This window comes from Nicotiana tabacum, chromosome 11 (assembly GCF_000715075.1).
Source record: "Nicotiana tabacum cultivar K326 chromosome 11, ASM71507v2, whole genome shotgun sequence".
Taxonomy (NCBI): domain Eukaryota; kingdom Viridiplantae; phylum Streptophyta; class Magnoliopsida; order Solanales; family Solanaceae; genus Nicotiana; species Nicotiana tabacum.
The window spans coordinates 111649021-111663867 of record NC_134090.1 but is presented as its reverse complement, the minus strand read 5'-3'; the positions used below and the strand labels follow the sequence as shown (position 1 = coordinate 111663867).

General features: G+C 34.9%; 1 protein-coding gene and 1 long non-coding RNA gene across 10 annotated transcripts; one reads left to right on the top strand and one right to left on the bottom strand.

The window, feature by feature from the left end:
• Nucleotides 1–602: 602 nt before the first annotated feature.
• On the bottom strand, nt 603–6843 carry LOC107792604 (uncharacterized). Of its 9 annotated transcripts, none has more exons than XM_075225386.1 (10): nt 6706–6766; nt 5845–5971; nt 5204–5341; nt 4810–5074; nt 4488–4592; nt 4213–4341; nt 2930–2979; nt 2730–2827; nt 2310–2594; nt 603–1224 (listed from the first exon to the last, which is right to left on the bottom strand). In XM_075225386.1, exons 6-10 carry the CDS (start codon nt 4284–4286, stop codon nt 724–726), a joined length of 1008 nt encoding a protein of 335 aa, XP_075081487.1. In that variant the 5' UTR covers nt 4287–4341; nt 4488–4592; nt 4810–5074; nt 5204–5341; nt 5845–5971; nt 6706–6766; the 3' UTR covers nt 603–723. The 9 variants fall into 9 exon arrangements, with proteins under 9 accessions (XP_075081487.1, XP_075081482.1, XP_075081486.1 ...); XM_075225381.1 differs by lacking the exon at nt 6706–6766 and adding an exon at nt 6481–6675; XM_075225385.1 differs by lacking the exon at nt 6706–6766 and adding an exon at nt 6481–6628 and having other exon boundaries at nt 4488–4611; nt 5840–5971.
• A 3370-nt stretch (nt 6844–10213) lies between these two features.
• On the top strand, nt 10214–12314 carry LOC107792603 (uncharacterized). The gene is made up of 2 exons (XR_001649581.2): nt 10214–10730; nt 11839–12314. It is a non-coding gene; the product is annotated as an uncharacterized LOC107792603 (long non-coding RNA).
• Nucleotides 12315–14847: the final 2533 nt, after the last annotated feature.

Genomic DNA, 14847 nt, shown 5'->3' with positions numbered 1-14847 from the left:
TTACTTTTTAATCTATAGCCAATTTTTAATTAGTAGTGGTAAATCAGGCTATGTTTTTGTTTTTCCGCTATGTCAAGGGTGTTCAAAGCCCAGGGTTGTCTGAAAATTGATAACATAACTCATCAAGAGCTCTTAATATTGAATTTAGATGACTCCGAAAGAAGAAAAGTTAAATAACCACATTCATAAAGGTGATCTCAACACTTTGTTCTAATCAACTGATCTTCTAACTTAGGAAACTGGAGAAATTATCTGTAGAAGTTATTAAACTCAAAAAGGTACGCAATTTTCACATTAGTTCATGATTTCAAAATAAACTGAATTAAGCAAACCCTAGCACTCTATTTTCTTCTTATTATTTTTATCCCGTAACGTAACACACTCGAATCAAGATATTGACATGTTTAGTGAAGGCATTAATTAAATCAAATAAATAAATAAATAAATTACCAGCTACTTGCAATTTGAACCCCTCATTTTGTTTCATATAAAATATCAAGTCTCCTTTTCTTTAAGATACTTTTCTCCTGAGGTGCAGCCAAAAATAGAAAAATAAAAGTGAAAAAGTAACCAACCAATACTTTTCGGGGACTACTAGCTTAAAATAAAACCATATCCTGGCATATTAATCAGAAAATGTTGGAAGAAACATATCATATTTCATTTCCATCTAGTATTTGGAACTTGATTGTTCAAAGGATTGATCTGACATGATATGCAAAGTTAACAAAGCTTCTTTCTGTTCTTACCGAGTTCCACAAGCATAGTTAACAAAGCTTCACACATTTCACTAGCATCCGGTTCATTTGGGTCCTTTTTCCATGATGAATATACCATCCAAGCATGATCAAGCTTCATGTCTGGTTTTACCACCACTGAACCAGGCACTTCAGCATCACGACAGGTCACTAAACCGTCACTCTTCTCTCCATACCTTAATTGCAGGTGGAGTGCACAAAGAGCGAGTCCAGCAGAAACAGGAACTATAACAGGCACCTTGCAGCCTGCTTGGATGACATCGGCTGAGTCATTGTCACCAAATCCAGGCAAAGGTAGCCAAGGAAGTTCAGCATGTGCAATATGGGACATTGTTGCTATTACGTTCAGTGCTATACTGGCTTCAGAATGGAAGGAGATGACAGGAATATCGTCAGGAAGCTTGTGGTTTTTTATGAACTCCTGTCGCTTCTCATACGTGAGATCCTCTAATGCCCCTATGTCACCCTAATAAAGAATGAACAAACTATCAAGCATATTTGGGGAGCTACATACCAAGGCATGTTAAAAATTATTGAGTATATACTTATTATGCCACATAAACTTCCATGTATAGAACAAACAAAACAACACTTGTGAAAGAGAAACGTGAAACAGGTATGCAATGGTTAAATGTAGAATAGTCATTAGACCGTTGACATCAAGAAAAGAGAATACTGAAATCCATTTAAAACCACGACAATATTCACACCTTTGGCAAAAATTGTTTAATCGTGGCACTATTGAAAAGCCTTCCCACAAATGCTTTTTAAAATGTATAATGCATCCGGCATTGATAGAATATTTGGGGTTGGGGATGAGGAATTTAAATGTCACCAGAGGTACATATTAAGTTTCTTAATAACCAAGTATTTTTGACTAATAATTAATTATCACTTCCATTTCCTTATATTCTAGTCGTTCACTGTACAAACCAGCATAACCATGGGAAGTAATGAACTTGAATTGTTACAGGTTGTATATAATAGAGATGTAGGATCCAGCATAAAATAGGGCAGCTCAGTGCACTAAGATCCCGTTGTGTGCGAGGTCGGGAGAAGTGCCGGACTACAAGGGTCAATTGTACGTAGCTTCACCCTGCATTTCTGCAAGAGGCGGTTTCCACGGCTCGAACCCGTGACCTCATGGTCACATGACAGCAACTTTACCAGTTACGCCAAGGCTCCTCTTCAAATCTAGCATCCAGCATGATCAGTTAATTTGTGAATAAAGCATGTATAGGTATCATTAAATTATCTAACAGGGATGATGCTTATTTTCAGCTTTTAATGTTATCAAGAACTAAGACAAAACTGTTGGTTTTGAAAATGCAGAAAAGTATGCATTAAAAGACAATTATAAGACAATATCACGGCAATTACTCCAAAATGTAAGGTATAGACTAAGAGCATCAATGTTTGGGAAATTGAAAGCGATCATCCTGCTACAGGAAGCCCTTTAACTGGCTCTGGATTCCAACATGCAAAAGAGTTGGGCATTTCAGTTAAGAATTTTTTTAACTAAACCAAAATAGTCGTGAGACAAGGCATTACCTTAATTAGCTCGCATATTAAAAATTCCATGATCCTTCGCGTTTCCTTGTCAGCAATCTGGCCTTCACGAAGAATATCTGATGCAACAGGCGTCCCACCATAAGGGCTCTGCACAAATGCCAGCCCTGCAACTTTATCCTTTAATTCAGGCCAATATTTTGACAAAGCAGCGGAGGCGTCGACCCCACCCTTACTGTGACCAAGCAGCATCACACGTTTGCCAGACCCCCAGTGTAACTCCTCGATGTATTGCTTCAATTCCCATGCATTTTGTTCCACGGATGCCTTCATTTAGTAATAAATGATCCAACAGTAACAGAGAATCATAGTTTGAAGAAGATTAAAAGAACTTCCTGAGAGAAAATTCACTATACTAACAGATGAGATTTCTTTTATCTATGAGTTATGACTAGTAGATACCTCACTATGAATCTTAGCAATATGGCAAGTTAGTCCCATCTTTGAAAAGAACTTCTTAGTGCTCACAAAATATAAGGGACCGTGATTGCTAAAAAACCCTGTACAATGATGTTACGGATAAAAAAAAATCTTAAGAGAATGAAATCTGAGACACGTTTAGAATCTGATTATGGTAGTACTAAGCGGGAGATTTATCAAACCTGGAATTAGTAGATAAACAAAAGAATCCGGTAGTGTGTGCTGTCCATTCCTACAGAAAAGGAAAACAAAAGGAAAAATAAGAGTGTTGTTAATTGGCAGGTAGTCATTTGCAATGAAAGATTCGAATTGATTTAAAGACTGAACCAGGCTGTCATCTGAACAACACTCACAAAATCATATGAATTTTATTCATAGCTAGAGAAGATCCAGCTAACACAGTTGTATGATGCCTATAGGACTCCAAAATTATGTGGACTAAAGACACTCAAAAGAAGTGAAGATAATCTCCTTATGTTTTCACGTGTCCTTCAGCAAACTTGCTGAAGAAGCAAACAGTTAGATGATATCTCCAAATGCAATGACTTTGATCCCTCAGCTATATTAATCAAAATATGAATCTTTCAGTTTATTTATGAAGGGAAATATCAGAGAGAGAAAAATGACTCTCAAGTCTCAATCTTAGCAACTCGTATTTATAAAAAACGAATGTAATACCCACAAGTACTGACAGACCAAATTGAAAATGCAAAATAAAATGGCTATACTGGTCCCTCCTTTATTTGTAATTAGCAAAGAGAATCCTTCAGGAAAGGCAAAAGCTAAGAGCTATAAGATAATACGACTCAGTGTTAAGACTTGAAACAAGATGATCTTTCATTACTTGTCATATTTGCATGAAGAAGTCATAATCAAACAAGCTGTCAACAACATCAAATAAAACAGCAATAATTTGTATTGCTGAATTTTAGCCTTTTAAATTAATGATGTGCTATATCCAATCTAATAAATTGAAAATCAGTAAAACGACAAGCATACAATGTTGTTTGGTAGATTTCATTTAAGTTGGTAGGACTATCACTTTGAGGAAGTTATGATCATGACTATCACCTTAAGGAAGCTACAGATCACTTCTTTCATCATTACACAGAGTAGCAAAAAATTTAGAGGAATCTACACATTTAGAGCAATAGCACCAGTCGCAGGGTTCTAAGTTGGGCCAATGAAACTACAAGCAGCTCAGTGCAATGAAACATGGCAACAGTTTTCGGAAAAATCTCATCAGCTGAACGTAGAACCATTTCGTGATGATTTAAGTGTGTTCAATTGGCTTAGTATCATATTGAAGTTATTCAGCACCTATGCCAATCGATAAAAGAGAAACATGACCAAGAACTCACCCCTATATGTTCTCTTTATTCTGATAAAATACAATTTTCAAAGATAAAAACATCTGTCTTTTTTTCCTATATTCCAAAGTGACTAGGAAGATCCAACATTTTACCTAATATCTTGTAGTAGTTCTCTAAATCTAGCTGAGCCATCAACTACAGGAGCCATTTCAGGAGCTCGTTGCATCCACCCAATGTCATCAGAAGATCCATGCAAGGTTTTACGGACACGAGATATAACACTGGAGAGATAAATGAAGAGTAAGTAAAAGAAACAAAACAGTATGCTGCTAAAAGATTGAACGTCAAACGGAAGAAATTATCTAAAATACTTATCAAGCTTTAAATATGTATCATTTATACCAACAGTGAGAGAGTGATTACTAACCTCTGAACTCGAACTAGAGCACATCGGATATGAGTTACTTAATAGTTCCTTATTGTTCCTTCTATAGTTCTAGCAAATCTTAGACCATATACTGGAAGCATCAACCTACAACCAGATCAACCAACTGCAGAATAAATTAGGACAGTCATGGTTATGTAATGGTGGAAAGAGATATGTGTTAATAAATAAATAAAAAAAAACATGATAAGATGATTTCTTAAGTTGGAGTTCTAATTCTGGTTCTAAAAATCAAGGAATCCATAGAGACCCTGCATAATGACCTTGAAGAGGATGAGAAAAGGCACACATATGAAAAGATTACCCTTCAAAAATGAGGCTGAAACCTCCATAACTTTGATTACTTCTCACAATCTCTAATCTTGAATTTACAGGTAAGCTATCATTGAGATTGGAGGCGCTTCTTTCACGAATTATAAGGCTTGTTCCTTGGTTGGACACTCTTGAAGAAAATGAGGAAGCTTCATGAACAGATCTGTAACCCCTGTTACTGGTGAAGGTTACATGCTGACCACCAAAGCCAACTAAATTTTCCGACCACCCAAGGATATCTATGCAGATAAGATCTTCTGCAATAGAATCACATGAACAGAAACCTTTATCACATCGGAAGCCGTAAACATAGAAAATAAAACAATAGATGTTCAGGGGTTGTATAATTTTGTGCATGAATAAGATAAATTCTTTCGAGAACTTACCAATAAATTGAACAAATTGCTGGGCTATATAAGAGCTCAAACTTGCAAGATGTAAAAACGGGTCCTCCATGTTTCATCAGAAGAAAAATTTATCAAGATCATTTCATTTGAGATATCATGAGCAACCCCAGAAAAAACCTGCAATGGACCAACAAATGGATTCATAAATCAGATCAGGCAATTCAAGCACCGTAAAAATATATGGAGCTTACAAAACATGTTGTCGCACTAAACAGCATAAAGCCGCAATTCTGATAAAACGATAAGAACAGTGATGTAAGTCAAAGGTGAAATTTAGTAATGAGTAAAATGCACTTCACACTTACTGGTCAGGGAACACCAAGGATTTCTCCATAGAAATACTAATCACCCATATTACATTCAACCCAAAGAGAACAAACTATGTCAACTTCATTTAAAAATAACAACAGAAACAAATTCAACTAATCTGAGGGAAGATAGGTTCATTTCAATGCAAGAGTAGTTGTGAATACAACACGGGGTTTCCTAAATACTGGATGAAAACTGAGAGAAGGAAGGCCTCAATAAAACTCAACATTCAATCAGTGCAACAACAACAACAACAACAACAACAATAATCTAGTGGGGTCTGGGGAGGGTAGTGTGTACGCAGACCTTACCCCTAACCTGGGGTAGAGAGGCTGTTCCCGATAGACCTTCGGCTTCCTCCCTCCAAAAACTCTCCACCTTGCTCTTGGGGTGACTCGAACTCACAACCTCTTGGTTGGAAGTGGAGGGTGCTCACCACTAGAGCAACCCAACTTTCAATCAGTGCAAAGAACTAAAATTTATCAACAAAAATAAGAAAGGAAAGGCCACCAGTGTTTTAATTTCTACAAGGCAACCAGACCTCCTAAGCTCCTACTGGAAAGTATAGTAACTGCTAAAATCTAGATTTTTCCCTAGCTTTTAAGAGAATGATAGCACCCAATCTTGCAAATTTTCAATCCCTTCGAACAGAATAGTCCTTTGAAACCAAACACACACACACACATGAAATCTTCCAGCAGCAAAATAATCTGATAGAGATACTCAAATCACTTGAAATGTTATCCATATCCAGTTGGATTTTCAGTAATTACAAGAATGGTACTAACAGAGAGATCTTCCTAGAGCAACAAAAGCAAATGCTTCCTAAATCCCCCAACAAAACAAAGTGAAAACAGGACAGGATCAGTAGAATTGAAATGCATGCAATTAAATTTCAATGTAAGCTGTTAAAGAGAACAATACCCACAAAGAAGAGACAAACTTACAGTGGGATGTGAGAATTAAAGCCCCACATTCAAAGAGAAACTTGCAGTCCACAAAACCCAAGAACAGCCTATTCTTTAGGAGCATGACAACCCCATAAATATAGCCAAAGCAAAATGGCAAAATCTACATCTATCCCAATTACCAATAAAGCACAATTTTACCAAAAACTATAAAATAATACTCACGATCTGCTTGAGAAAAAAAAAGAATAAAGAAAAACTAACCGAATAAAATAGGAGGCCATTGATTGGAACTGGAATGGAGCTATTAATACTGATGTGGACGAACCAAGCTATCTTTATCCACAAGCTGCAACATAATGGCCCACTTGGTGTCACTTTCGGGACCAAGAATCTTAACTTAAACAAATGGTTTTCTTCAAAGTTCAAAAAAGCCCTCCAATTGAGGGGGTCCAATTTTTGAAAAGAGCAAATGGAGTTTTAATTTTTAACCGACCTTGTTAACTGTAAAAAACTGAAAAAAGGTGAAAAGCAGTGATAGTGTTCTGTTAATTCGGGACAGCGTGAGGATCTAAAGGCACACGTGTTGATAAGTGGATTGAGTGTTGAGGCAGTCAGCAGGGAGGTAAATGGGACCCATTTAAATCGGTCAGCTTTGATTGCTTTGCGAGAGAGGAAAGTACACATGGATTCTTGATTTCATTGAGAAATTTTATAATGTGTGAGACTTGCCACGTCATACTTGAGTGAGGCCCTTATCGTTTGACATATGGAGCCATGACCCCACCCTTCATCATCACTTCTCCGTCACAATTCACCTACTCTTACTTTCCGGTCATTCTTTATTTTTTTTTTCTAATTCATTCTCCTCCACGCGGACTTCACCCCCTATATATCCTCTTCTCTTGTTATAAATTCTATAATTATTTTTTTACAAATCCATTCGGTTAGTTCTTCTTTCCCACTGAGCTTTGCACCCAAAAAAGAGGTTTGAATTTATGAAGAAAGAAGCTCTCACAAAATTAAAGTTAATTACCTTAATCAATGAGCAAATGCCAAAAAAGCTCAATTCGAAGAATAAACGGATGAGAAAGACATTTGAATAGTGAAATTGCTTTTACCCGTATTTTTAGTCTCAACCCTTGCATTCAAAAGGGATAGAGAAATTCATGAAGAAGGGGCAGATGGCTGTAATTCTACTTTCTGAAGAAAGAGAGTAATCTTGACTATTTTGCTTATAATTTGAAGAAAGATGCCTAAACAATATTTTCGTCAAAATTTATAAAAGCTGCACAGCCATAGATGTACACATGCCAAAAATGAGTAAAAGAGAAAAAGAAAATTGCTTGAGATCTGCACTTGTTCCAAGTGTGTGTGAAGTTAGGAAAAAAATGTTAATTTAATTTTCATCAATTTACCAAACAATTTTGGTATAGTTGAAAATAATCAATTGTTTATGACGAGGCAGGGGCGGCCCGACCAATTTCGTGGCCTAAAGCCAAACTTTATGAGAGCCTTAACTTTTTTATTAATAAAAAATATTTTATTTTTATTTGAAGTCTATTTTTCTAACATTTTTTTTTAGATGCAAAGCTATTTTTTTTTTATAATCAATTTCTCCTAATAAGTCTTTCTCAATTGACAGTATAACTAATTCATTTTATATCTTTGAGACATTGTTGATCTTAGATAAGATTTTATCAATTTTAATTTTGACATACTTTTTTTCGGTGGAGCAACGGTAATAGGAATTATTAACATTATTCTATAAGTAATATAACCATTTGGAAAATAATCAAATCTTTTTATTTGATTGAGTATATCAATCAAATTGTTATCTTCTAATTCTACTATTTTTCTTAATATTTTTAATTCAGAAAATAAATCTAAACTATCAATATTAGGTTGATTATTGTGCTTTAAGGAGCATTCATGATGAAGACAATATTTTTTTAAATTTCCATCATCTAGTGATCTCAGTTTTTACTGCTAAATAAAAAACCAAAAATATTTTCATATACCTCTAATTGTTCAAATTTATTTTAAAGTGAAAAAAATAACCTTGTCTGCTACTCTCTATGGTCCATAATAAGTGACTTTTTTGGTTATTATTTTGGTCCAAAATAAGTGTCATTTTATATAATCGAGAAGGAATTAACTTTATTATTCCAAAAGTTGCCCTTATTTACATATCTCAATGTGTCAAGTTAACAACATATAAATTTTAATTAAGGATAATTCAGTCAAAATACATTTTTGTTTTAGGAGTCATTATTTTCTTAAGGGGCACAACAAAGGTTAAAAAGTCATTTATTATGAGCCAGAGGGGGTATGTATAAAAAGTAATCAACTCTAAAGGACTCTTCGAGAGATTTTGAGATTTCACTATTAACATTCTCCTCAAATTGTTTCTTTCTATATATTACACGTTTCTTATGAAATTCGGGTTCGATATTAATTTCAAATGCAATTTCCTTGATAGAAATTAAAGCAGTTGCAAATCCTTCATCTCTTTATTTGTTAAATAAAGAAATTAAACTTTTTCACTTCACATAACTTTTTTTTTTAAAATTTCTATATAGCCTATTAGATTAGGTATAAAAAAAATAGGGCTTCTATAAATGTGGGGCCTAAAGGCCGCCCCTGTGCTGAGAAGCAGCGGAGAAGAATAAAGAAAATTGAGAAGATGAATCCGGGAGTGAGAATGTAGGTCAAGAATGAGGGAGAGAATGATGATGAAGGGTGGGTTCCATAGCTCCATGTGTCAAACGATAAATAGCCTCACTCAAGTATGATGTGGCAAGTCTCACACATTGTAAAATTTCTCGATTTCATTGGTCTCTTGCTGACAAATACAAATTTAAAGCTCTCCCTGAATTTTGAGCGGTTCTACCAACTTACTTTCGTGAGAGGGATTTAATTGACTTTTTGAGGGTTTGACATCACATTGGAAAAGAGTGAACGGATCGTGGAGGAAAATGCTAATTGAAAATTTTATAAAATTTTCCTTGCAAGTTGCATCAACCAAGGAGAAGGGAAAATGATAAAAGTAAGACAAGATGTATTTTGTTATGAATAGTTTATAGACATGGATGTTGTGAGCATGTGATTTTTGTCCTCTATGAGATACTCCTATAAAATCAAAGAAAATAGATTTTTTCTAATTATTTGCTATTTTTATGGGATTTTTGTAGGATTTTTCGTTAATTGTTTGCATTTCAGTGCATGTTTACTTTTATTAAAATCATGAAAAATACCAAAAAATATCATGCATTGCATTTAGATTTTGTGTTCACATTTTAGGATTAATTGGTTAATTAATTGCTTTATTAAAATAAAAATCACAAAAAATACCATTCATTTTACATTTTTAGTTTTTAATGCTAGATTAGTAATTTCCTCTTCATTATTTAGGATTAACTAATTTTTGTAAATATTAAAATTAGATAATTGTTTAATTTTGTAAATTAGATTAATTTAGGATTTAATTAGGATTTTAGTTAATTAAAGAAGAAGAAAAAGAAAACAAAGAGAAAAAGAAAAATGGAAAAGATTTTATTGTAGCATTGGGTCAAATTTCAATTAGCCCAAATACAATTCCCAATTCCGCCCAGGCCCAAAAGCTAGTCAACCCGGTCCAATTCCCCCAACTAAACCAAACGATGCCGTTTGGTAGCGCTCAATCTCAGCCTTTGATCTTTGTTGATCGGATGGCTGGGAACTAACCTTTCCCCTCTCTTATAACTGTCCGAAGAACCCCCTATCCCCCAAAAAACCCCTCGCTTCGTCTCTCTAAAAAATTCCCATACACTCTCTGAAACTCCGCCCTAAACCGCCGCCGGGAATCGCCTCAAGGCGGCGAAACTTCTCCAAATGAACCCAAATTTTCACCAGTTAACCCCCGCTGCCTCCTCTATCCAAATCCCCAAATCAATTCCCTCGAATTACTCTCAAAAGCCTCGAATTTCAAATCTGAGTTTCAACCTAGAAACCCTAGTTTACCCAAATCACCCCAAAATCATACCCCATAGTCCTCACACCCCTCTGAACCCTAAACCACAACCAATTCCCCAAAAACCCTAGCCAATTTCTTCGAATTTCCAATCTGAGCTCTTGTGCCCTTCTTCTTTTAGTCAGAGTTATGGCATTTGAACCCCAAACTTTCATTAGCCGACTGTTCTTGTTGAGAACAGTAATGTCAGTTCAATGTTCATATTACCCATTTGCTTCAAAGTTTGGTCAAGACTTGTTTTGTTTGGCTTTGTTTGGTCCGTATGGAAACAAGTTTGGTAACTCTTTTTGCCTATCTTTTCTCTTTTCCTTCTCTGAGAATCCCTTTTCATTTCCTTTCTTTTATGTTTAGTAGCATGTTTTAGGTTTTTTTTTCTTTTCAGAATCTTCTGTTTGTTTTTCTTTGCATCCAGTAATTAGTTTAGTCAAAAGCATATGAAAATTTCATTGTATAAGGATTGTTTGTAATTGCATAAATTTAGTTTAATCCTTAGGGTCGATACATGAAATGAGCTTGCCTGTTTCTCCATTTTTTCCTCTTGGGTTCAGTATTGGTTTAGGAGCATTTTTAGCCTATCTTTGCAGCCCTATGTTAATTTCGTTTGATTACTGATACATTAATCATTGAACTTTAAGCTTTGTTTAGGTTTAATTTAGATAAACTTTTTGTCTATCAATTAGGTTAATTTTAATTTAAATTGCATCAGCTCTCTTACCTTTATTTCTGTTAACATCTTTTGCATCTTTTGATTTGTTTTGATTGTGTTTGACCTGATTTGAAAATCAATAGAAATCTTAGGGACCTAATTGAACTAAAAGAATTTAGGTTAAAGATGAAATATGCAGTAACTTAAAGGGTAAAATTGGACTTTCACTTAGGCTAAAATCAGAAGGTTCTAGTATTTAGGACAACTGTCCCTATCCTTAGCAAAATGCTAATATTGGATAAGAAAAAAGGACATACAGCTGTCAAAAGATGTTGTACTATCCTAAAAATTCAAAATATTAGGTTAGAATATGTCTTTTTGATGCTCTTTTGGTACACTCTATAAGAAGAAAATATTCCTTCACTCATATACAGACATTCGCCATTATTTGCCTGCATAAAGGCTTTGAAAAACACATCAAATTTTTAGAAACCTAAAGAGCACAAAAATTTTTTAGCTATTGTTTCATTGAAAGCTGATCGATTTCCTTGCTGATTTCGACAAAAGTTAGAACAAGTTTTGCTCTGAAATTTCTGGATTCTTAAGTTGCAAGATGGCTTGAGTTTGAATGCTGTGATATTGCTGGTTTTTGGCTGTTTAGTTTTATTGATTTTTGCTCTGTTTTTGCTGCTTTTTCTCCTTGAAGATTCACAACCTTGTTCTTATTCTTTGTAACTAGGTATATCTTGAGCTTTGAAACATGAATAAAAGTTTGTTTTGAAGAGTGTCTTGCTGCCATGAAGCCTTGGAGTTCATATTTACACATTTTGTTTCTTCTTGATGTTTTACCTTTAAGTCATTTGAATACTGCTCTTTTGGCTTTTCTTATTAGCTTATGTGTAGTTACCTTAAAGTCTTGTAGTGAGGATTCATAAAATAACTAGGATATTTAGTGTTGATAGGGTGTGAACAACACCTCTTGCATATGCTGAGTTTAGGTTGAGTAGTCCAGTTCTAAAAGAAAAAATGTTTACTTTCAGTATTTTGCTACCTCCATGTGATTCTGTCCAATATTTTTACTGATTGTTAATAGGTGAGCTTTCCATAAGTGTTGGGTATGGTCAAAACTAGGCTATGATTGATGTGTAAGTACTTTTGGATGAAGTGTTCAGCATTACTACAAATGTGTAAAATGATTATATGCTTTTGCTGCTTCATGTTGAAAAAATGTTATAGATAGCGCAACTTAGAACTTATAACATACAAATAAGGTGTTCAAATTCTATAGTAAAGTTCATGTAAATAACTATCTTCTATTTCGAGTAAAGTATCTCTGTTCTTTGATGGTTTATTCTTGAGTTATCTCTCTGTACGAAAAACTTTGTAATACTAAACACCCTCGTGTATGTGGAAGCCTTGGACATAACAGGGCTAAAAGTCAATATTTCATTTTTTAGGCTTGGTCTCAAGTTAGCCATCTTAGAGGTTCGTCGTTAAAAAGGACTTTCTGGCCTATATGGTAGGCCATTTGTGCTGTCATTTTGGGCTTCAGTCTACGCCCACATCATGCTAATCTAGGGCAAGCCCAGTTTTTTTTAAAAGAGGAATTATATTGAATTGGTCGAAATGTTTTACATCATATAAAGATTTACATGTCCACTCAAAAAATGGTTTCTATATTTATTATCTTTAGAAGTCTACTTTCAATGGGGAAAAAGTAGTAGATCACCTAAAGCTTCGTTTCATACCAATGGACAGTGATATTAATATGGTCTTTTCTTTAAGTTCGTAACCTTTTTTCTTCCTTTAATAGTACAAGTTTTCACACGTAATCTCAATTTTAGGCATTCAAATACTCCTTAAATTCGTAGAAGCTTTAGGAGTGTGGTTTAATTTATTATCGTGATTGTGTACACGTTCACGTGACATGATTATGATCCTAATAACAAATTCGAGGTGTGCTATACACAACAAAAATCCATAAGCTATGGCTCTCACATTAGTATTACTTAGATATTTAACAATCCTAAATAATCATAGTTTGCTTTAGGCTCGATTTAGACTAGTATTGTGATTATGTATACGTTTGCGTAACATAATTACAAATTTAATTCTAAAAATAACTCGAGGTATGCGTTCGCGCAACTTCAACCAAACTTTTCTTAATAAAATAAGCAAAGCGTTATTAATTGTGGACACGTTCGCGTGACATAATTTTTGATGCGCCAAAGGAAAAGAGTATACGTACGCGTAACTCAATTCTTTAATTACGAATAAATCAAGTGATTAAAAGCAGTAAAAGGTAAATACACATAGGTTCTAAAAAATAAGTAATTAGACAACTTAAGCCAAGTATAAATTGCTAAGTGACCATGCTAGAACCACGGAATCCGAGAATGCCTAACACCATCTCCCAGGTTAACAAAATTCCTTACTTAGAATTTCTGGTTCGCAGACTTTTAAATAAAGTCGAAAACTTCCTCGATTTGGGATTTAAAATAAATCGGTGACTTGGGATACCAAATAATTTATTCCAAGTGGAGACTCTGATAAATTAATTAATCTCATGTCGATTTATGTCACTTTAATTGGAAAAACTCCCATATACCCTCAAAGTATAAAAAAAGAGGTGTGACAGCTCTGGCGACTCTGCTGGGGACAAGAACCCAGAACTTCTGTTTCAGGGTTCAAGAATGCGAGCTTGTTAAATGTGATTTTATTTGGCTTTATTTTCGATATTACTGTATTTGGTGGGTTTAATGTGCTAATTGCCATTTATTTACCGCTTTGATATTTCTTGAACTGTATTTAAATGTCTTCTTAAGCCTCCCTTCCGAGTCTTCTAAAAAGCGGTGCTCACGTTCGCGTGACCCACTTTTCTGTTAGAGTTATACCAAATAGAACAGGGTTGGTCAAGCAATAAGGCTAGGCAGACTTTCGTGCTCCCGGTACGTTGCCCCCTCCTCGACTCGAGTTTGTCCGCTTGGGTAAGCCAGGTTTAGAACACAACCCAACGTTTAAACTTAGAATAACATAACCTCATGCCAGATCCCCAGTAGGAACGTTTATTTGCATCACGTGCATTTGACCTTGGGGACTCAACATAGGGGTTGGGTTCGTCTAGGACAAGTGTACCCAAAATAAAAACCATCCTGATGCATCCTACATGCTATGTGAATATTTATTAGCTTGCATGTTGTCTAGTTAGGAAAAGGAAACAAAGAGAAAAACCAAGAGTGAGATAGGATAGAGAATTTACCCGGTTCTAAAAATCCCAATATTTGAAAATGTCTCGAAACTCTGCCAAAATTTTTGAAAAAAAAAGTGAAAAAAGGAAAATGTATTTCAAAAAAAAGTGTTAGTCAAATATCATATTTTTTTATGTCAAAATTGATCGAACTACGCAGGTCTGATTCTCACCGGATGTGGGATACGTAGGCAACCCACATAAGGTTCGGCCTCATCTTTTTACAAAAAAAATGATCAAGTAAAGTGTAGTTTAGGGCTTTGGTCAAAAGAATAAGTCGACCCAGCTTCGGTTGTATTTTTAAGTCGTTCTTACCGGAATAGCCTTAGATTATCTTTTAATTGTCGAAAGGCTATTTTCGGGAAGAACGAGCCAGTCTGTCTGTAAGGTGTCTTTTTCCATAAAATACTTTCCCCCGGCCTCAAAATTTATTTGGAATTGTGAAGGGGCCACATTTACAAAAACGACCATTTTTACTAAAAGTAGAATAAAAGGGGTCTT

Coding starts and splice junctions, on each gene's coding strand:
- LOC107792604 (XM_016614840.2), bottom strand. CDS start 4,286: ATGCAACGAGCTCCTGAAATGGCTCCTGTAGTTGATGGCTCAGCTAGA. Junction 2,828..2,929: donor TGTTTATCTACTAATTCCAG/GTTTGATAAATC, acceptor ATCATTGTACAG/GGTTTTTTAGCAATCACGGT. Junction 1,225..2,309: donor TAATATGCGAGCTAATTAAG/GTAATGCCTTGT, acceptor ATTCTTTATTAG/GGTGACATAGGGGCATTAGA.